A 22867-nucleotide genomic window follows, 5' to 3' on the forward strand; every position below is an offset into this window, starting at 1 on the left:
ATTGTGTGCATGTGTCTGGTAACCAAAAGAGGTCTCAGTAGCAAAAACTAATTCTTGTGTCATAAATGTACTCATATTGCTATTATTGGTGGTAAGTTATGTTAAAAATGATGTTTAATTAAAGATGTTCTATTACATTCCAAAGCCTGCAGTAAAGAATATCATAGTTCATTGAATTACATATGTTTATTTCAACATTGAGGCTGTAATTCAGCTTCATGTTCATGACCTTGTTGGACAAAAGATTTGCCTGTGTTGGCAGAACCTTTTTAAGTTTGATATGTTCTTTCTCAAGAGAAAACTAGTGATGTGTAGCAGATTACACTGGCTCTCATTGAGTTAATTATCTAGGGTGGTAACCACTTTGGTCTTACAGTTTAGATATGTAAAAGTTGTAGGGAATTGGCGACTGAATTTAGACTTCAAGAAGATTTATGGCCTTTGAAGTCAAATAAAACTGGCACTGTATTTTGATGCTGGGCAAATTCGCACTGTGTGTTGTATTATATCTTCTTGACAGTCCATTATGAAATTCTCAATAACTAATTATCCTAAATGCTTCTGGTAGTTTTTGTATCTGTTATTTAAAAAGGAAGCTATAGCAATGAGAGCAAATTGTAGAATGTATGATTCAAATGGGCCTAACTGTATAATTTAACAAATCTCACTTGCTAACATCCCAACAGCACACATCAGGAACCTGAAATTATAGTGTTACTCGAAATTCTCACGAGCAACAGAGACTGTAAAACAATCTTTTTTTTTTTTTTGTCATTAATCATTGAGAATAATTAATGCTTATCTAGTCTGTGCACTGGACAAAAACAGATTTGGGAGTTCAGCACATTTTTTCTCATCAACTCTACACAAGCTACATAAATAAAATATAAAGCTAGCATGCAAATGCTTAGACCCATCAAATGACAACTGATTACCTGTTTCGAGCTGAGTGTTTCATTTTCTGGAATAGGCACTATGGGATGACTGGGCTAGCGAGCCAGGATGTCACAGGTTGTAGAGAGCATGAGATTAAAAACAGGAAAGAGAAATCAGTTATCAGTTCTATTTCTGTATAAAATATCATTAAAGTTTAATAGTGTAAGCCAATACCCTCAAGCATGCAAAGGATAGCAAGGCAAGGAGAAACCCCATGTGTTCAACAGGCTCCCTGTTGAGCAGGCTCTCTCTTAATACTCTTTGTCTGTAAGAAAATCTATTTCAAGGTATGGTCTGTTGTCTGTTATATCATATTACCATAATTAGAAGGGTGAGGAATGGACAAATAACTTTCCAGTTTGAAAGAGGCATCTCAAGTAAAAATCACAGCAAGGGTCCCTGCCTTATAACACATTTAGTATGAGACAATGCACATCAAGTTATTTAAAATTACAGCAGTTTTTCTGTCACTTTGAATATCTGTCTTCTTAAATCTTCTCCAAAAGACCTCTCCTTGATCTTAAATTTCATAGACATTCATCATACAAGCATTTAAATAAAAAATGCTGTATAACAGGAATTAGTATGTGCAGAAAGCAGTTTCAGATCTCAGGCATTTTTCAGTGTTTTAAGTATTATATAACTTGCATCTGAAGTTCGATGGATGTGACTCAAGTGAAGAACCATACCAATTTCAATAAGATTATAATTAGAATACAGGTAAATAGATGAGTTTCAGTTTATAAAAGCAGTCTTAAATCATAAACTTGTGAGGTTTTCCTATACAGTGACATGGAGACATTCTCTTTAGAGTGAAGGCTGCTGAAAGTTTTGGGGTTTGGGTATTTTAGGATTGTACAAAAACAAGGTTGGAAGAAGCCTGCTATTTTCAATGCATCGAAGGTATCACTTTGCTTTGGCATTTACATCAAACAGTAATTTAACAAATAACCTGTTGCTTAAAAAAAAATATTGCTCTTGCCCTAAGAAAATTAATTTTGGAACGGTGCTTTTTGAGAAGCAAGACTGATCAGCTAAACTAGCCATATAAAGAAAGAAGGATATCACAGAATGGTTGGGGTTGGGAGGGACCTCTGGAGATCATCTAATCCAACCCACCTGCTAAAGCAGGTTCACCTGGAGTAGATCACACAGAAACGTGTCCAGGTGAGTTTTGAATTTAATTTTTTTTCCAAAAAAAAAAATGAAAAGGCAAGTGAATAACTTTAGGCAATACGTGTATTTATTTACTCAGTGAATTTAGACAAGGGGCTAACTTCAGGCAAAGGAAGGGTAAGGAAAGGGTGAGGAGCCCAGATCTTCTCAGTGGCCACATCCCTCTCTCTGCCACACACCTGGCTCTGGATTTCAGCCAGTGCTGCTGCCAAGGCAGCCCCAGACCTGACACCACCCTGCTGCTGCAGCACAGCTCCTCACAACAGACACAGGAGGAGTCCAAAAGCCTACGTCAGAGACAGAAAATCTATTTCCAATCCCAGCATCTTGCAGCTACTGAGGGGGAGGCAATCTTTTTTGGTACACAGGTACAAAGTTCTAGCAACACCTGTGGTATGTTGGCAAGCTTATTTCATTGAAATAAACCCTAGAGTTGAGTTACCTGTTGCCTCACCAAGATATGACTTCTTTGTATTCCGGGCAAAATAAGAAGGGTGAATCACAAAGAAAAGAGAAAAGTAATTATCATTTTCTGTTTGCTTTCTGATGTGCAGTTAAGCTCTCTGGGAAGAATTGTCCACTGCTTGCAAGAAAGAAAAGCTCCCTAGTCAGGTAGTGATTCAAGAATGCAACAGCTCTTTCTCTCAAATTGCACAGAGAGCCAATCAATGAAAAAATGCACTTTTTTTTGTGTTATCTCATCCTGGCCTTTCTTGCTGGTATTGCCTACCATGCTAACCTGAAATGCCTCTCTGAGTCATGATTCTGCCTCACCTTGTTCCTTGAGTACAAGGTCTCAAGTCCCTCCTTAGACCTGACAAAAGCAATGATCTATTTTTGCCCAAGAAATATATTTGCTTCCTTTATTTTTGTAACATCTTCTGTTATTTTCAAACTAAAGAGCCAAGATATAAAACAATCTCCACTGTTGTCTCCTCTGCATGGTGGTCAGTCCAGAGTGTTTGGAGGACACTTAACAGGACAGATAGCCTGCCTGATTAAACTCAGCCTTATACCTGAATCATATATAGTATAGCTTACAGCCCTGAGCACAAGTGAAAGACCCTCACAGGGTGTGTTCATCTCTGTTGATGGTGGAAGATGACAATATTGCATTTTTAATTTCTATTCTTATTTCCTTCACCAGTTACAAAATTCTGCATTACTCTTACAAGGTTAATGGATAGTTCTTTAATTTTTCCAGACATCACTTAGTTTTCTGATAACGTGACATTTTCTGTATTATTTCTAAGACAAAAGGAGAGAACTAAGCAAATCTGCGTTTGTGGCTGCAAAAATTGTACTGAGAAGAGTAAAATGTCCTGATAATACAAGTGTTTGCAGCATATAAGTTCAAAGGGAAATTATATGCCTGGCCAAATAACCTCTTACACACTCAGTCAAGGCTTAGAAAAGAGGTGGTTATATAACATCTTGATTAGACCTTTGTTCATTTAGCTCTGTAATCAGCAAGACATATTTGCCTTTAAAAGGTCAGTTTATCTTTATTATGCTATGAATCACAGCTGCCTTATAAAGCTTTCTAAGGTGTTCTCAAGGCAATACCTTTTCATAAATCTAAGTCATTCTGTAGGGAGTCTGCAACCTTTGCGAACTGAGACACAGGTTTAGAACTCTTTGGAACCAGTGAGAGATAATGCACACAAGAAATAAGAATGTTTCAACTATAGTAACCAGAGAACATTCAAGTCCACACTATTTTTTCAAACTACTCCATTAAGTCTTTAAACCACTTTGAAAATAAACTAGGTACTCCTACGAAACAGAGTCATTGCTTCAGAGTAGGGAAAATTACTGATTTCTCAAAAACTAAAATATGTTTGTTTATACATGTATAACAAGCAAACTTTTAGATAAAACAATTTTATAGATAACCACTTTTTCTGAATACCAGAACACTAAATCTAGGTTACCAATAAATGCCAAAACACTCACATCAGCAGAGCAAGGACTACATTAACTAAGGGGAGAGAAAATATATAATGTAAAGGGACAATTTACAATTACGATGTCTATAGTCTCTCTGAAATGACATAGTATAAAATCCATTTCAAAGATTCACTCAGTTAAGCACCCAATTCTTTTGCACCTTTCACCTGTCTATAAAAATAAATGCAAAGTAGAAATGGCAAGCACAACAAAGATTTATAATGTACTTTCAGCCACATATGCAACAGAACATCCTGACTTACTTGCAAATCATCATTATACACTACTGTACCTGTGCATTTTTAACTTGAAGATTTCAAAACTCTCTCCAGATACTGATAAGTACCTGCACAAGAGGAACAAGTTGCACGCAGACACGGTTCCCTGACAGGTTCTCACAGGACACAGGCCTGGAGGGCACCAGGGTGGGGTGAGACTGGAAGATTTGTAACTGAATACCAGAGGCTGGAGGAGTTACAGGGTGTTGCAGCAGGAATTCCTTATCTCTAAGTGGAGCTGGAGGGATATGCACGCAAGCCCAGCAGTGCAATTTTCCTTGGGCTGCCTTTTCCCAGGCCAAATTCAGCTTCTCATGTGGGGCTAATCTACGATGGAACTGGCTGTGAATTTTCTGCCAAAATGATTTTTCAATGGAAAAATACAAGCAACTGAAAAATGAAGCTTTTTGAAAAACATTTTGATGTCTCTTGCAAACTCTCACTAGTCATTTAGAAAATCAAAATGAAGCGTTTAACCATAAGAAATCCTGTCTGTAACTGGAATATTGTGTTTTCTGACCTGGATGTTTCATTTTGGACCACTTCCACCTAATATTAAAACATATTTTGCTATCAGTGCACCTTGTGGCAATCATGATAAGAGCCTCTGTTTTCTGATGTGGGCTGATCAACCTTTGTGGTTCCTCGCAGGGCTAATTTCACTATAGGTGATTATGGGAGCTGATGGCCAGTGAGGGTATGAGGCCCATAACAAGGACTTAAGGCATGAGAACCATGACCAACACATGCAAAGAGTAAGGCAGGAGAGGACACAAACATTTTCTAATCATATGGATTAGAACTATCTGCTTTGAGTTAGTTCGTATAACCCAAATGATGCATATTAATTTCTGGAGTATTTAAATGTTTCCAAATTTTCATATGTATTGGGAAAAAAAAAAAAAACAAACAACAACAGAATTTCCAACAACATAAGTGTTTGAAATTTCCCTCAGCATATTGTCTGTGAACTATTTATGGACTCACAGAAAGTGAGTCATTGCTTAGAAGAGACGATGCTTTCCTGCCCCAGGAAGGGACACATTGCTCATTGACTTACAACAGCCAAAGAATTTTAACTGCTTTCCTGGTGACAGTGTGAAATGAAACACAGTTAATATTAAGAGGTCACCTTCCCTTTACATATTTTATTCACAGATTAGCTGCAAAACTGAATTAGCCCTGTTTTCTGAGCAAGCTTCTCATGCAACAGAGATCTTTGAACTTAACTGATTTAAATCCAAATGACAAACTTTGACTGAATTTTCAAAAGTATACACGTATATCTGTCACCTACTATCCGAAAATTTGTATTAAGAACATAGTCTGCCTGTCCTGTAACTACTAAAATGATAGCCATTGTTTAATTAAGAAAAATAAAAAGCTGATACCATAATTTATGTCTTTTCATATCTGACCTCTACATCAAAGTTCAGAGCACTTTGCTAAAAGGAAGAAACACACTAATGCCTTGAAATTCATAAATCTCTGTAACACAGGTAAATACTGACTAGATAGCTCTGGGTGTTTGGGGATAGTTTCCATCAATTAGGACTTTTTTTCCTTCAAACTGTGTTTTCTCACTGTCTTCAATAAAAAGCCTACAAGCATCATTTTTGTTTCTCACATAGGTTACATGCCCACCCAGTCTTGTTTGATATATTTCCTCAATAGTATATTTCTAATTTTGCTGTTAATAACAACCTTTACCTCTGTGTGGCTTCGATTCTTTGTAATTTTGTCTTTTGTTTTTATTGCTATCTTACAAGCAATGGCATGTCCCCAAGTTGCAGTTCCCATTTGCCAAATCATTAATAGAGGTTATTTTTTAATATTCCCATTTTCTATGGTTTCAAATTCCCCTAGAAATGGAGTTGTATCCAGTCCAAATGCAGTCATAGATCAGGATCCTAGGAGCAGAAGCAGCCTCCGAGCTATGGCAAGCTTGCCCCCATCACCATGGGCCACATCACAGAATCCCCTTCACAAACCAACTGAGACATTAGAAACAGATATTAGGAGTGTTGTAACATTTGTGCTGTTGAGTTTCCTTTCATTGTTCTCCTAAGATGTGTGCTCACATATTAATCTGAAGATACAAAAGGCTAAGATAAAGACATTTCAGAAATGGATTGTTAGCTAGGACCAGAATTTCTATGATATTTGATATTGTTTTATGTATTTAAAATGTCTGCCTGAAATCCACTACGCAGAAAACTAGACACAATCATCCTAGAAAGCCAGGCATAAGATTGAACTGAAGTTTTATGTTATGTAGAGACTTCTAAGAATGAAGATGAAGCATTTTAAAGCACTTTCTGGTGCTTGGGACTGGTTTAAGCTATCCCAGCAGAGGCAGCCTGTATAAATGAGAAGGCAGAAAGCAACAGAAAGGGCTGTAAGTATGTTCCAAGCAGAAACCTGGACACTTCTCAGCACACCATTTACTAGCAACCACACTTTGTTTTCTAAGTATGGAAAGTACCTGCTGGGGTTTGATCTACCATGTTCAAGAAAGCAACATTTTGTGTGATTGTTTTCTAAATGAACAGAACTATGCCAAAAAAGTACCAGGATACTACCAACAAAAACTTCTCCTAGTGGAAATAAAAACAGCAAGGCGATCAAAATTGCCTAAGTACCCAGGCCAAAAAGAGTGACACAGTAATCAATTCTCTTTTTCCCTTTGGAAGAGCTGTCTCTGCAGGAGTGGGTAGCGAAGTTCTTTCCAGACACTGACAGACTTAAGATGTCTCTACGTTAAGTGCATGCTGCTGTGTCTCCTATTGAACCTAAGCTACCTTCATGTTCTGTTGTTAGTTTGATGGTTTTGAAGAGAGCAATTGATTACCAAGCTATGATCCTTCTAAAGTGCTTTCGAATAAATACCGTTCTTTAAAGACAAGCTGAGCGAGATCTCTAGAGGCATTTTCTGCAGTTAAGATCAAACCAAGTCCAAAATAATAGAAATGTCATCTAAATATGATATGATTAAAATAGCTCACTAAGCCCAAGCAATGCAATAAAAGAATATACAAAGGAGACGCAACAATGTTAAGCATTAATATTTCCTCAACAATGAGGTCCAATTTGTAGCACAACACTAATGAACTGGCTTGTTCGCCTTTGATTTCTTTTTCTACACTAAAGCAATTGTTCTGGATCACAGATAACAGAAAGTTGATCAACCACAATATACCTGCATAAGTACAGTATTTAAATATTGAAGTTCAAAGGAAAAAAGAAAACTCTCCTCTAGAAATAAAAGCAGCTGGGATGATGTCTGCAAGAAAAGTGCTTTTCCATGGCAACCTTGAAAGGCTGCCGTACTTGCAGAACGTCAATTCTTACTATGCTACTATTAATGAAACTCCAATGAGGTAAACACCACTGATTTAATTTAAAAAATAATAAAGATTCCCTTTAAATATTCTGCTATGAGCCTGCAGACCTGCAAGTGATTACAGAAGGCTGACACTTCCAATATGACAATATTTACTGATTTCAAGAAAACTTCATTTAGGTCCAGGTAGAGAAATGGTAATTTTTTAACATTTGTCATACCTCTTTCAAAAAGCCAGTGCTCTCTAATCCATTTTCAAGGCTTTGCTGCTAAATATTTAACTGAAAGGGAGATTTTCACAGGGATGTACATGAATTGTGTGCTCAGCCCTTGCTGACAGAAAGAAAAGGGAGTTGGAACATCAATAGGGACTGAGAGGTGGTCCCCAGCTGTGGGAGCTACACCCGCTTATTCACCTGGGCAGGTCATTCCTTTCTCCTTCAAAATGACAGACGGTTTCCCAGAATGTAATGCTCCCTGCTCACACAGATATTTACATTGATTGTCTTTCCATCTGAATCATAGAATAGCCCAGTTTGGAAGGGTCCAACCTTTCATGGGAAAGGGAGCTTAGATGAGGTTATCTAGTGCCCTGTCCTAACACATCTTTAAAACCTCCAGTGATGGGGACTCTACCACATCCCTGGGGAAGCTGTTTCAGTGATTGATTGTTCTCACTGTAAAAAAATGCTTTCATATAACAAGATGAAGCCATTCCCATTGCAAGTTGTATCCATTGTTCCTTGTCTTCTCCATGTGGCTCCCTGTGAAGAGTCTCCATCCTCTTTGTAGCCACCCTTTAAGTACAGGAATACTGTAATGAGGTCTTCCCTGAGCCTTCTCTTCTCCAGGGAGAAAAGACATAATTGCTTCAGTCTTTCCTCATAGAGCAGGTTCTCCAGCCCTTTGATTATTTCCATAGCCTTTCTTTGGACCCTCTGCAATCTGTCTGCTTTTTTTTTTTTAATTCCAGAAACCAGAACTGGACACATTATTCCAGGTGCAGTGTTGTACTCTTCCATTCTACACAATCCTCAGTTAAAGGCTGGAGGGATTCCCTGCAGAAGCATGCTTTGGAGTTAACCACAGAGCTGAATGTTACCTCAGACTCCCCAATGCTGCAATGGTTGTGCTCAAGTCCATTTTTCTGAGCTATTTCATTCCAAACAAAATGAAAAGGAACTTTTTTTATAATAAAAAAATTTGACTCACATAATTGTTCAAGACCAGGGTGTGTAAATAAGGGCAGCAGCCCCTGGTGTGTGGGGGACAGTGTGAGGAAAGAGACAACAAGGGAGATGACAAGGCCAATAAGAACAGAATCAGCTCACTTGAGTGGGTGGCATTTTTATTTCAGAAGTAGCCTGTGCACAGATAAGAGAAGAGAGCCTTCTCTGCTCCTCTTCCAGGAGGACAGACACAATACCTTTGTTCCCACTGCTTCTTCCCATCAAAGCTAAAACCACCTTGTGAAATACAGATTTCATCATAATCTACAAGATCTGCTAGGTCTATCTTTCAGCTTCATCTGTGCAATTCCATCAGCTAAGATGATTCGGGTGCTTGGTGGAGCTTCAATCGAAACCAACCTGGCACTGGCTCCAGTCTGTCTAAACAACACCACAGTGTCCTTTCTGTAAAGCATTTCAGATAGAGACAGCTGCTAGTTTATTATGCCCTAAGCCAACAAATTAAATGATACTGTTTTTAGGAGCTCATCGAATCAGACCTCCCTAATATAAGACACAAGTGATCATTCTGTTTTTTCCCGTATTCCATTTCCCACTTGTGAGGGAACAGTGGTTTAAGGTAATGTTTTAATGAAAGTGCAAGTGAAGAGTAGCAAATCCATTCACTGGCACATCCTGTCCATTCTCCATAGTGTATTCACAACATATTTCAGATGACTGTAAGAATTTATGCCAGTGAGTTTTGCCCTCTAGTGGAAGATGAAGCAAAATACAAGTTACAGTTAGAAATGTAACATACATGTATAGAGTGACCGCGAGAACACTGGCCATGTGTTTACTGGATGGCTGGAGACACGGCAAGCAAGTCATGGTGCATATTGTCCCTTATCCTCATGAGTGGAGAGGGGAAACTGCAGGGAATTTACGGAGATGACAGTCCAGGTTAAGTAGAGAATGGAAATAAATTCTCATTATGTCAGGATTTTGCTTACAGAACAGGTCTAATGGTATGAAATTTCAACAGCTGGTGCTGTGTCTACTGAACTGTGCTTTTTGTTCCTTTAATTATTTATGACAATGAGTTAAATAAATTCTTTTGAAAGACATGAGTAACTCACACTATAGTTGGGTGGCACAGAAGACAGGGTTATTGCAAGAAATAATAAGCAAATATCATCAGGGTTTTTATCAACATATTTTGACTCAATCATTAAATATTGATCATGTGAATAAGATCTAAATTAATATTCCTTTGGTTATCAAAAAATGTAAATATTATAGACCAAAATAGAAACACTAAAAAAAATTTTTGAATTGGTGAATATTTAATTCTTGTGTAAATAAAACCCTGTTTGTATTAAACTAGGGCAGTACTGACATCTGATTATTCTGTTTCCAAAAGTACTAGGACACACCTACCTAGAGAGTGACATCAGTTCAGAAGTACAATGCATTTTATAAAGGTATTTACTAGCACTACCAGTAATGCTTAAAAATCTTACCTATCTCTGACAATTGAGTTTGTCTCATTCTGTATAAGTTAACCTTATCTTAATTGGTTGAGACTTTAAAATTATTGTAAATAAGTAAATAATTAAAACTATTTTAAACACTAGGAACCAATCAATGATAAACTGAGTTACACTGAAAATTCTCCAAAAAATATATTTGTCTCAAAAATCTTTATCATTCTCATCTATCTTGCTTCAGAAGATCTAATTATTGGATTTTTTGTAGTAATCATGGTTGAAATCATAGATTCCCATGTATTTTCACCATAATCTTATGGGATGGAAGAGAGAACTTGCTGCATTAACTAAATTAAGGAATACATTTGGAGAAACAAGAAGCGTTATCATTGTATGTGGTCTTGACCAAAGTCAGCAGCCTGTTTCACCTACATGATGAGAGGGATGGCAGCGGGAAGTCAGTTAAAAGCCCAAATGTGTGAACAATTTTTGCTTAAATTGTCACAGTAGGTCATACCAGGGCCTCATCTAAAATGTAGCTCTCCCAATTAGCTCCCTGATGACAAAATCATTCAAAATGCTGCTGCAGAAGGATTTGAAGTAAAACCAAATGAACCTCTGAGCTTTTCTTTGATATAGAATATAGCACTCTTCAGTGAATTCTGGGCTACGGATGATGATGCTCAGCCCTGGAATGTTGTAGACTTAAATACAGAGTTGGAGTTCAATGTGATAATAAGAATATATAAAATATACATAATACATTAAAAAATTAAAAATAAAATAAAAGTTATTTACAGATGTGCTTACAGAAAAAAAAAAAAAAAGTGAAACACATTTCCTAACGGGGAACAGGAAAAAATGACCCAAGTAAGAGAGCAAATTTATGTTATACAGGGAAATGGAAGAAATCAAAGAGATAGAATCATAGAAGTACAGAATAGTTTGGGTTGGAAGGGACATTTAAAGGTCATCTATTCGAACCCTCAGTGATGATGTAGCTCTCATATTTACATTTTACAGGAAAAAAACTGTTAATGTCAGAGAGGTGTGGCTGCATTTATCAGTTTGCAAAGCTCACAAATGTTGCTTGGAATGACAAAAGTTCTTTGAGATATAGAATTGTGGATGAAGAGGCCTCATAATCAACACCGTATGAGCGGAATGCAAATACTCAGGCTGGGCTGTCCTACGGCCTCTGCATTCAGGAGAGTTTTGGGTGCACAGTGCTATGGGAAGTCAGAATGGCAGCAAAATTTCCCTATTTCAGATTATTTAGCACGAATATCCCTTTTTGAGAAAACAGCTAATATGATATACCAAAACATTATCTTCAGACAACTTTTCCCTGCCTTATTCATTTTCTTATACAAATTTCTTAGTTTCTAGCAGTGTTTTCATTAGCAACAGCATGCACCCATTTCAGTATAAAAACTGACTTAGGTGGTCATATAAACTGTTTGTTTGTTCATGTGAATGTCCTGCAATGAACCAGGAAACCTGTCGAAAAATACTTGAAAAAATCATTGCTGCCTAAATAAATGTGTCAGCTTGATTTAGTAAAAACTGAAACAGAACAAAACCCTGTCTAGCAGGTATGAAAAGGTACTAAAAGACAGAATGGAAGGCAGGGTTTAGTTTTAGTTAGTTAGTCCATCCTAATAAGTGAGTAAAATAGTAAATTCTATAAATCCTACAGGACAGAAGGGCCAACTTCAGACAATATTGACACTGTTGTCATTGTCTGTTAAGCTAAATTATGTTTCTAGATAGGGAGATAAAGGTGATTCCAGGCATTTCTTCAGAGTCTGACAGCTGACCAACATCTGCAGAGATGATGCTTCTCTCCCGAGCAGTCTTGGTTCCCAATGTGCCTGAAACTAGTAATGCATATTTCACCCTGGTGCTTCCCCTCATGAGGAAACTGTGACAGACCCTAAAGAAACAGCACCTGATGCCCATGTTTTAACCTCTTGCATCCCAAATCAAGCACACTGTACATCTCAGAGTGGGATTATCTCTCCTGGCATCAAGGTTTGAGCATTTGCAGCCAAATTCTGTGTTAGAAAAAGAGGACATGTGAGGGATGCATCTAAGTGTTTCAAACAGCATCTTCTATGGACTTCCACAACTGATGCTTTTTTAACAGCAGAAAGGGGCTCTCTTGAGGTGTAGTAGATACCTTGTGCTGGCTACTCTTCAAAAACAGTAATGAAGACCTAGTGCCCCATTTTCACCTCAACAAAGCTCGTTACCAGCCCTGTCACCCCCAGACATTTGACTACAGAGATTTTGTCTAACTTCTTCACTGTCATTTCAAAAAGGACACCGATGTCAGCAAGGGTGCAATTATTCCCTTTGCTTTGGCAAGAGACAACTGCTTGCCAGCATGACAAATGTCTCTGGAAAAGCCTATATTTCATGTTAATCTCCCTTCCCTCAGTTCCCAAGAAAAAAGAAATAGCCCATTACTTTAGTTTGGGTAAATGTTAGAAGTAATCTGAGAATGAGGGATAAAATAGATAATTCCACCCTTAGAGAACAAATGGTTTGAATGAAGACAGATGTGACCCCTGTCCTAGCTGGTCTGGAGGTAGCAAGCCCTGACATGACCTATGCCAAGGGAAGGAAAAGCAATATCTCCATGGACGTTGGAGATATGGTCTTGTCTAAGATGCATCTCCCAGAGCACCTGCTGGCACTGAATCCTAATGACTCAGCTGAATTCAGCCTAGAGTTAAAAGGATTAAAGCCTGAGAAAGCTCTTGAATCACACCACACTCGATGCTCACCTTATTGTACAAAGAGTTGTGGCTGTAAGGGCTATAAGGATTCTCGTGAAAATCACACGCGATGGAAGACAAGTGGCTGAAAGGTCCAGGGTTTAGACAGTCAGTGAGAGAGACGGACGAAGGACGCAAAGGGGACTTAGTTGGAGGGATCAGTTTAGTTGGATACAGAGGGTGTGGGAGACCAGTCTCCTATGGGAAAAAAAAAAAAAAAGGCAAACAGAAAGAGATTAATGCACGAGAAAAAGCAGCTTTGGACAGAAAGCAAAGTGGTGTCTTACACCTTTTTTTACATTTCAAAGGGCTTGACAGTTAACTAGGAGAGATACCCTACCTTCATGCCAAGACAATTGCTTTACACTAAGCACTTTCATCAGCATGACAGTATGCACACAAACACCTGGTGTAGGATGCACTGGGTTCCAGAGCATCTCCCTCCTGCAGCTCAACTCATGCTCTCATGACAGAAAAGCCCAGAAGGATCTTGTGCTAGGATGAAATGGCCACATTTTATAGTGTCTGAGAGATACAAAAGAAAGTCTGCCTTATCTATGCACTAGTAGGACCACTTCAGGCTTTTTAACAAGACTCTAACAAGCCTCTAAGAGTTAAACCAGTGAAGGTGAACACACAATATATTTCACTACTGCAAACTGTCAGCAGCTAATAGTGCTTCTAGTTAACCACAAACAAACAAACAAACAAACAAACAAAAATCCAACAACAACAACAAATCGCATATGTGCTTTTTGCACCTAAAGGAAAAAATCTTAATAAAATAAAATAAAATAAAATAAAATAAAATAAAATAAAATAAAATAAAATAAAATACTTAGGCTAGAGTCAAGGAGGCACACCCAGCTTTTGCCAAAAAACTTGTGCTTGAGTTTTGCCAGGGCTGTAAACACCATACACTCTGAATTCTCACCCTCTTGGCTGGCTGAGTCTAGACCAGAAACTCCCCTGCGTGCTATGTCTTTGAGCTCAAGACCGAGAAAATTTGTGACAAGAGCTGCGATTAGTTCCAACAGAAATTAATGTCCTGCTCACCAAAAGGGTGAGCATGAGCAAAGGAGCAGATCAGAGCCTGGCAGTGGTGAGAGCAGCTGCAAAGGGACCAGGCAACAGCCGCTTCACACTGACCTTGCCTCCTTCCGCTCCTCCTCCAAGGCACCATCCCTACCTCTATTCCTGATAAACCTGGGCAAAGTGGACTCACAGCTTCATGCCAAGTATAACTAATATCTCTATAGTTTATCCTTATCTTGTTCTTCCATTGTCCAAAGTGGTTTATTTTTTTTCATGACAAAGGAGTCTATGTACATACTTGTTAATAACTATTTGTAAACACGTGAATTCTCCAACTTCATTATGAGTTGTTTTCTTATTACTGTGTAAAAAATGCCCCACTTTTTCCCTAAAACAGTTCCATTTCCCCAGTTTTAATAGAAAATTTTCATGAAGCCATCACATCAGCACTACCCATGAGTTACGTATGTTATACTTTCAGTATATTTTGTGGTGCTCTTTTGAACAAATAGAAGTTGCAAAATTCCTGAAACTTTACTGAACTGTACTAGGAAAGGAAAAACAATCTTTCTTATGATGGGGAAATTTCCTTCTCCAGTAAGGCTATCTAAAAATGTGGGAAGCTTAATTCTGTCAGACTGGAACCTCAGAAATACTACAGACTGTCTGTAACAAGTGTTTGATGGGGAGTTATCCACTGAATAGCCGAAAAAAGGGCAGCATAAACTAATCTAAGAAAATGCCAAAATAATAAAACAGGATTTTTCCTTGTTTTGTAAATTTTATTGGCAAAACAATGTCAATCTACATACAGCATACTTAAAACACAGATAAAAGAGACCTAGACGTGAGCTGAGCTACATAATTTTCAGATGATCTTTACTAATTTAGGAATCTCTTTTTGTCTCTTGGCCTAGGAAAATAATGACATATCATTTCAAGATTGCCAACTTGAAAGTTCATTCAAAGTAAAACAATATATTATTATTTTCTCACTTCCAACACTATAATTCAACACACGCAGTGCAATAAGATATATAAATTAATAATTAAAAATATTTCTTTGAACTATGTGCATGACAACAGCTGCCTGTTAAAACAGCCTTTTCCACAAGGGGACATTACTTTAATGAAGCAAAAAACAAACAAACTACTCTCTGTTGTGAAAAAAAATAAATAAATAAATATGTGTGCTCAACACAAGGACATGAGCTTGAAGGTCAGCAGTTATGGCTGGCTACATCATTATGTCTCAAACTGAATGTCACCCACATAGTCATGAGTGCCCAGTGTCACAGTGGGCGGTTTGGCAGGGAGGGGAGGTACTGCAGAAGTCTAAGAAAAATCAAAAGAGAGACATTAATAAAGCTGATGCCACCTTGAACCTCATTTACTCTGTACCGGGCTTGAAGATGCAGTCTGAAAAGGTCTGTCCTTTCAAGATGGGCTGAGTAAAGGAGGAGCAGCAGCATTACCCAGGGAGGATGTTGTTGGCAATGGTATTAGAAAGAAAGGAAAATGCAGAAGGAGGGAGAGAAACGTAAGAGCTGAACCTCCCAGCAGGACTTGGAAAATCTCCAAAGAAAACCAGGGAAAATCAGCAACGCTATAAGCAGTTCTGCCCTTCAGCCACAGTAGATGCCTACTAAGTTCTTATTTGAGGACAAGTGGACTAACACCAGCTCTTCTGCAGAAAGCCTAGCTGCTAGTCTCTTAGTTTTAATTCACAGCTCTCATATCCCATGAAAGCAGCCAGTTTACCTGATTTAGGGGTAATATTTGTGGGAACACCTCCCACTCTTTGGAAGCCAACTGCTGTGCAGCCAAAAATGCTAACTACTGAGAGAGGGTGAAGAGGGAGGATGAGTGTCCTTATAGATTAACAACCCTGTGGTAGGGACAACCACTGCAATTTTCAAGCTGTTGTCTGATCAGTGAGCCCGGTTCCACAGGCAGCGCTGCAACTCATTTACAGGCACTAAAACCCCTCAGGAGAGTTTCACAGATGCTGTAAGATTGTGAACATCCTCACGTGGTCACTCAAGTCTCCTCCACTCACAAGGGACTTCATCAGTCCCATAACCTACTTTAAGAGGCAAGCGCTGAAATCATAAGCATACGCTGGCATGTTCAGCAGTTTGCTGTTTTCCACAGATATGGCTATTATCGTGCTATCAATTGTTGTATTAGACCACCACTAGAATCAGATAGCCATTCCTCACGCAAACAAAACCAATTTAAGTCAGTGAATCCATCCAACTACAGGTCAAAGTACTCCCTTCTTCAGAACAAAGATGTCCTAATAGAGATCTCCCAAAATAACAAGTATTTTACAGCAACCTCTGGTATTTCTTAGGTTAGTTTTAGTACTTTAGTACTTTAAAGAATATGACATTGATCTTTAAATAAATGAAGCAAAACTGAGCACACTCATTGTGAAATTAACTTTTCCGTCTATCAAATTCAGTTTACTGTTTGTTTAGTTTAATACATAGCTTTTATATTAAATAGTTTTGGCTTCGATTATGACAACCACATTTATTCATGGACTTATGTCCTCAGTCCTTCACTAATATGCACCATAAGTAATATATAAGGTAGGAACATAAGTAATATATAATGTGTAAGTTGACGGGTTTTTACAATTATCTTGGAATGTCAGAAAGCTTCAAAGTATGGCAATAACCCCACGTTTGTATTTGCCAAAAAAAATACAAAGTTTGATGATTGCATCATTCCTTCATTAGCAAAACTACAGCCAGCAGAATCAGTGCCCAGACCTGTTGAAAGGGAGGTATGAGCTGCCCCTGCCTTTGCAGAGAGGCCCCGCTGAGGTGACCTTGACCAGAAACTCTGTAGCAGCAGCTCAAAGTCAGTTCTCCTCATCTTTCATCCCAGGCAAATGGCAGCACAGTGCCTTGGCATCAGAAGGTTGTCAGGAAGTTATAGCATGAAAAACTCATTATGAACTCACTTGTGGTCTCTGAAGTAAAATATTCACAGTCAACCTCAAAAGTTCAGAGACAAAATGTAAATTATCACTTTTATTCATTTTTTTCTTACGTTTTACAGGAACTGTACATTCTGTAGAAACCTAGAGAATGAGAAAACTTCTGATGCCACCCATATGTGTTGCTGAAATCCACTAATACTACAAATAAATCTTCCTCTGTTTGTAATTCTGTAGTGCTCTTAAGAAACACTGGCTTTGCCCTAGAGCAAGTTAGAGATATGGGGAAGAACGGAAAGAACTAAAATGAAAATCTTAAAAAAAAAAAAAAAACAGTTAAAAAAAGAAAAAGAGAGGACTGCCATTGCTAAAGTCTCTCTCTAATTTGAGAGGGGCACAGAAGTAAAAGAAATCCAATTAGTAAGGTATTTTATTCACATCACGTCTGACATGAGGACTATTAGCTTCATTTTACTACCCTCCAGCTGGAAGATTCCAAGCATACTGGATAGGTTAATAATAAGCTCCTACAGGGGTACTCAGATTACGTATCCCAGTTAAGGTTTAATTCACAATAATGCACGCAAACAGAGTCTGGCAGAACCATTTATCTGGGGTTTGAGATAATGCCCCACACAAGCCTGCAAAGCTCAAGTTGTATTTTTTTCAAAGTGATCCTGTGGCTTTATGCAGAGTTCTTTGGGAGAAGACAGCACTTTGGGTGCCCCATGGGCTGCCCATTAATGCCCCTCCCATGTGGCAGAAGAGCTGTCCCCTCAAGCTGTGGAGGCACCTGAATACAGACCTGGGGGAGCTACACACTGAGGACTGACAGGGAAAATCACTGTAGTCCTCTGCAGTCTCCCTTTGGGAGGGAAGAATGAACTTTGCCCTGTCCTTGCAGTCCTGATTTCTTTTTAGAGAGGATTCAGGTCTGGACCCCAAATGGAGGAAGCACTTTCTAGTAGATCTGATGCAGACACCTGCTTGACAGGAGAGCACAGGATTTCTACTTTCTTTTGGACAGTGTTTCCTACATACATCATTAAAAGGTCCCCTCCTCAACTTACAGATTTTTAGATCACCAAAAAACATGCCCCTGTAGAAAACTCAGCTGACCATCTAGCTGAGGCTAAAAAATCCTTTAGAGTGAGAGCTACTCACCTGCTCAGTATCTTGATCACTGATTTCTTCAAGGTACTTTTTAAAAGGATTGGGTTGGTAAGACTCCTCCTTTTGCTGTGCACTCTTCGCTTTCACCAGCACAGGACGAATTACACCAGGTTTTGTCTTAACCCATAGCACACCCAGGAGAAAGAGATGAAAGAGAAATAAAATACTTTATAATGCACAGAATATTTATTAGACAAGTCAATTCCAGTGGGGCTACACTGACTAGATTTTTTTTTTAATTATTAATAACGCTTCACCACCAAGATTGTTCATGCTGCCTGGCCTACTTTTAATAAAGATTGTGGACAAAAATGGTAAGAGCTGCTTTTAAGGACAGAACCTCATCACTGACATTTATTTGTTACTAACACAAAAATAGATGCTGGCGTGTCAGACTATGGTTTGTGGGATTTGCTGGCTACCTTTGCTAGCTGTTCAGCTGCATCTTGATAAGAACACAAAGTCACACTTTAGGCACAGGCACATGTCTGCTTTCACACTGCAAAATCCTTCCTGGGATCCTCAAAACACTAACTGTGAAACAAGGAAAGGCAACTTGTGATGCTGTTAACTTGGACCCAGGCAACAACACATTAGAGGAAAGTACTTCTGGGGAAAAATGCCAGTGATTACATGTTGGATTTTGACAGTGTCTTTAAGGGTTCACTTGGTAAAGTACAGTTTTGGATAATTTAATCGTCATGGATGTGTGATACCTCCCATTTCAGACAAATTGGATTATTTAATCAAGAAAAAATGTCTTGGTTAGCTACCAGCCAACCAAATAATTGACTATTAATTGGTCAGTTTAGCAGATCTGTGATTTTCAGAATTCTTATAGTAAAGTCTGACATGATGGATTATGGGATGAACTCTAAACGGAGGCTGGAAGATAATTTTAAAATAGACAACTTATTCAGTAAGCAAAGGAAGAAGAAAAGTGTACATCCTCATTGGAATTGGGTAAGCACTGAAGACCTGGAGGGGTCTGCGATTGGATTCAAACTTTGAAATAAGTCAATTATATTCTTTCCTGTTACAGTTACCCCACAGCAAATGGGCAGTCATCGTCACAACTGGTACAGACAACAACAGCACTGCTGCTGAGCTGCTCCTGCCGGTGCAGCCCAGAGGGGCAGCTTGCCCGGCCGGGACTGAGAAGTAGCTGCTGTCACAGCTCACCAGCCTCAGTACCCAGCAGGGTATAAAAATGCAGAGAATAAACTTGATTCACCACTAGATTTATTTATAAGATTTAGACTGTGTACATTTAATAACACTGTGCTGCCTATTTACAAGAGCAGTACACTTAAGCAGTCTTTCTGGAAAAAACAGAGCAGCTTACTGCGAAAGCAAGCTTAAAATGATGCAGCTGAGATTGCCGTTTACATTTTCACGTCAACTAAAAATAAAATCAGCAAGCATCCAGCAAGGACAGGGCAAAATGGGTGGCCATCAGAGGGGAGGGTGCAGGAGGCAGGAGATATTCCCATGGCTTGTGCTTCTGCCTCTGTCCCAGGAAAGGACAGAGCAGTGCCTAGGGGCTGAGGTGGAGGTGGCAGAGGCAGGGAAGGAGCACAAGGCGCCTGGGAAGAGCAAGGCCAAGGCAGCAAAACATCTTCCCTTAGCTTTGTGTTTTATCCCCTCCCTCCTTTCTATAGGTCAGGGCCTGTTCATCTGCCTCATCAAATAAGAAAAAATATATTCAACTGAAAGCACAAAATCAGCCATGAGGTGATATTATTTTTTTTTAAAGAGTAATAACTGCTAAGTTGCAGTAAAAACTTTTTCATTACAAAGGTCAACTTAGTGAAAGATGCAGTGTTCATTTAGTAAATTTATAGTCCATAGTTCATGATTATTTCATTTAGGATCCACCATAAAATACTTATCTTCCTCTATGAGATTTCTGAGAAGAGTTTGTAAAAGTGAAAGACTCCTGGCTTTCAACAGTAAGGTAAATACAAAAATAAAACCGCAGTTGTTATCAAGTCATCATTATGCAAATAAAGGACCTGTGGCCTTCTAACACTCCTCCATACCATGTAACCATGCTATTAAAAGGCCATTGAGGTACCTGAAATCATCAAGGATATGCTATTCACATTATGTAAGAAGACTCTTTCAAAAGCACACTGTGGAAATGCTTTTAAGGAAGCTTTTTCTAAACATCATGCACTCAAGTGCTAACTGAGTCATATGTTTATGTCTGACTCTGCTAATAGAATGGCAGATATCAGCCAGCAACCAGAATTTGAAATACTTTATTAGCTCCCTGACAAGCAATATAAAATCTTTGATCCAAAACTAAAAACTTGAACTCTTCCTTTGATAGCAGGTGGCACAACTGACACTGCTGAGAAATGAGCTAAGACTTAGTTTTCCCAAGGAAAGTGTTCATTTTCCCACAATAGCACTGAAAAATGTTATGGTAGCCATGGGTTATCATCATATAGCTACGGCCCTATTAGCAAATTATACGGGGTCAAGACACAAGCTCCAGAGCTGACTCACAATCAATTGTATGGATTCAGTGTCAGGATGCTCCCTGGCATGGTTTTGGCAAGCACACAATCAGAAATAGGAGAATAGGCTGGGCCAGGGTGCCTCTCAATAGATGGTATGGACATGGCCACTCTTCTTCAGTGGCAGAAGGTGTTTTGGCTTTATGGAAATGAGGCTTGCATGATATTTGCCTCAAAAGTCAGAAGACTGAACTGTTACTATGATACTGGTTGTCCCTGAGATCTTGCTGAAACTGATGAGCTAGCTCCCAGTTGCAATCCTGTTCCTCTCAACAGAGGCCTAAAATCCTCTGAGTCCATTTTTTCTCCTATCCAAGTCACTGTCACTTCCTCTTATCCAGAGTATTCAGAGATCCCCAAACTATGTATGGCCAGACCTTTATCTGATACCTAGCAATGACGGCAACCACTCTTTGCAGTGCTCTGTATCACTACACAGACATTAAGTCATTCTGGATACCTGAACAGCTGTCCCGTAAGCCAGAAAGTTACCTCTGAATGTTTAACAAAGACTTGGCTTTTTCAATATGTTATTGATGCCATGCTGTTTCTAAGCAGCCTGCCTCTGAGATAATCAGACAAATGACTAACAAAAATATGACATGATTAGATAAAAATATACAACAAAACAGGAGAGCTAGCCTTGGGATAGAAGAGTTAGCTGCCTTCTTTCTTTCCTTTCTGCTCTGAGTCCATCAGACCTCACTTGACGAACAGCAAGCACTGAGTTTTTTGCCTGCATAGCCTTTATATCCAACTTTTCAGTACAAACAGTCTCATGCGGTCTTTGAAGACTTCTGCTTCAAATGGAGTAACTAAAGAATTCCCTCATAGAGAGGAACCATTCCTGGTCCTTTCCAATAAACTCATCAGTTTTGGGGAAAGGGATCCTGAGGCAGATGGGGCAAGTTTGCAACACAGCCCAGCCCAGCCAATGCAGTCACCTTCTGTCAGCACTGAGAAGCCAGAATCACTTAAAGAGTCTCCAAATGGTAGAAAGCACCTGCTTTCAGATAGTGAGGAACTGGCTCCCTTGTCGTGAAGAAGCAGTACAGCTTCCACTGTCAGCAAAAAGATGCTGTTGCCCTAATAATACAAGCATAGAGCATTTGTCTAGTTGAACTGTGAATCACCCTAAAATATTCCCCTTCTATTTATTTTCTGCCACAAATTAGTCTTCACAAAGGGAAATGTGTTACTGAACATATTAGTTTATTTTCCCTTATAGAGGCCTTACATTTGGAAAAACACAATAAAGCATTCCAGGCAGTGTATCAGTCTACAATGAAGTTCTTCTTTCATACATTTGAATGTGTGAAGGCATATAACTGTGGTTAAAAGGATTTCCTCTTCCTCCAGCTAAACAGTAAATCACTGAACTCGCTGAAAAGCCCAGAAAGGAAAGATGATTATGTTCTCCATCTCCGTGCTGAAGCAGCAGCAGGTCTTGCACCAGAGCACAGAGAACAATAACGGTCACCTGTTTGAAATTCAAATTGTCTTTTGTTCATGCTGAAATATTCGCATTTCAGGAAAGATCTGAATTTTCAATCACATGTCTGATACTATGCTGTATTATGATTTCCACTGGCTCTGTGCTAAACTAAGCCAAGACTCAAATGAATGTATTTAGTCCTTTTCACAACAGCTGCATAAAAGGGACAGACCCACAGTGAGAGCAGCGTGGAGGAGGCACTCACCTCTGATGCTGCTCTGGGGCCAGCAGAAGAGCAAGGTTACAAGTTTGGGAGCAGAAAAGGGAGTACGTTTGCCCAGGCACAGCTTGCTGCCCAGGCTGGTGACAGGGAGGGGAGTAAGACCAAGCCCTTAGCACTGGCACTCCTTTCTGCTTCCCTCTCTCCATCCTTCTGTTTCTTTAGGCAACTCTTTCAGCGCATTTAAGTTTCCTTCACTCACATTTTCCTCAGCAGCACTGCAATTTGGTGCTTGAGAAATTATGGGCATAGAGCCATGGCAAGGACTGCCTTCCAGAAGCCATTCATTAGTACTCAAAGACCATGAAATCATTTTAGGTGGAGAGATGTACCCATAACCCCTG

At 39.0% G+C, this 22867-nt stretch overlaps 1 protein-coding gene across 9 annotated transcripts in view; it reads right to left on the reverse strand.

Annotated features, from left to right (window-relative positions):
* MLIP (muscular LMNA interacting protein) overlaps positions 1-22867 on the reverse strand; it is a 108251-nt gene that overhangs the window by 8476 nt on the left and 76908 nt on the right. For 4 of the 9 annotated variants that reach the window (XM_082047452.1, XM_082047458.1, XM_082047453.1 and 1 more), the window contains 3 exons: positions 18275-18400; positions 13135-13323; positions 936-989 (listed from right to left, as the gene is read on the reverse strand). In XM_082047452.1, coding sequence (XP_081903578.1) covers positions 936-989; positions 13135-13323; positions 18275-18400 — 369 coding nt within the window. Of the gene's footprint in view, positions 1-935; positions 990-13134; positions 13324-18274; positions 18401-22867 lie in introns of those variants that run through there. The other 5 variants (XR_014183518.1, XM_082047455.1, XM_082047454.1 and 2 more) reach the window with 3 other exon arrangements.

Source organism: Streptopelia decaocto (genome assembly GCF_964273445.1).
Source record: "Streptopelia decaocto genome assembly, chromosome: 3".
NCBI classification, from domain to species: domain Eukaryota; kingdom Metazoa; phylum Chordata; class Aves; order Columbiformes; family Columbidae; genus Streptopelia; species Streptopelia decaocto.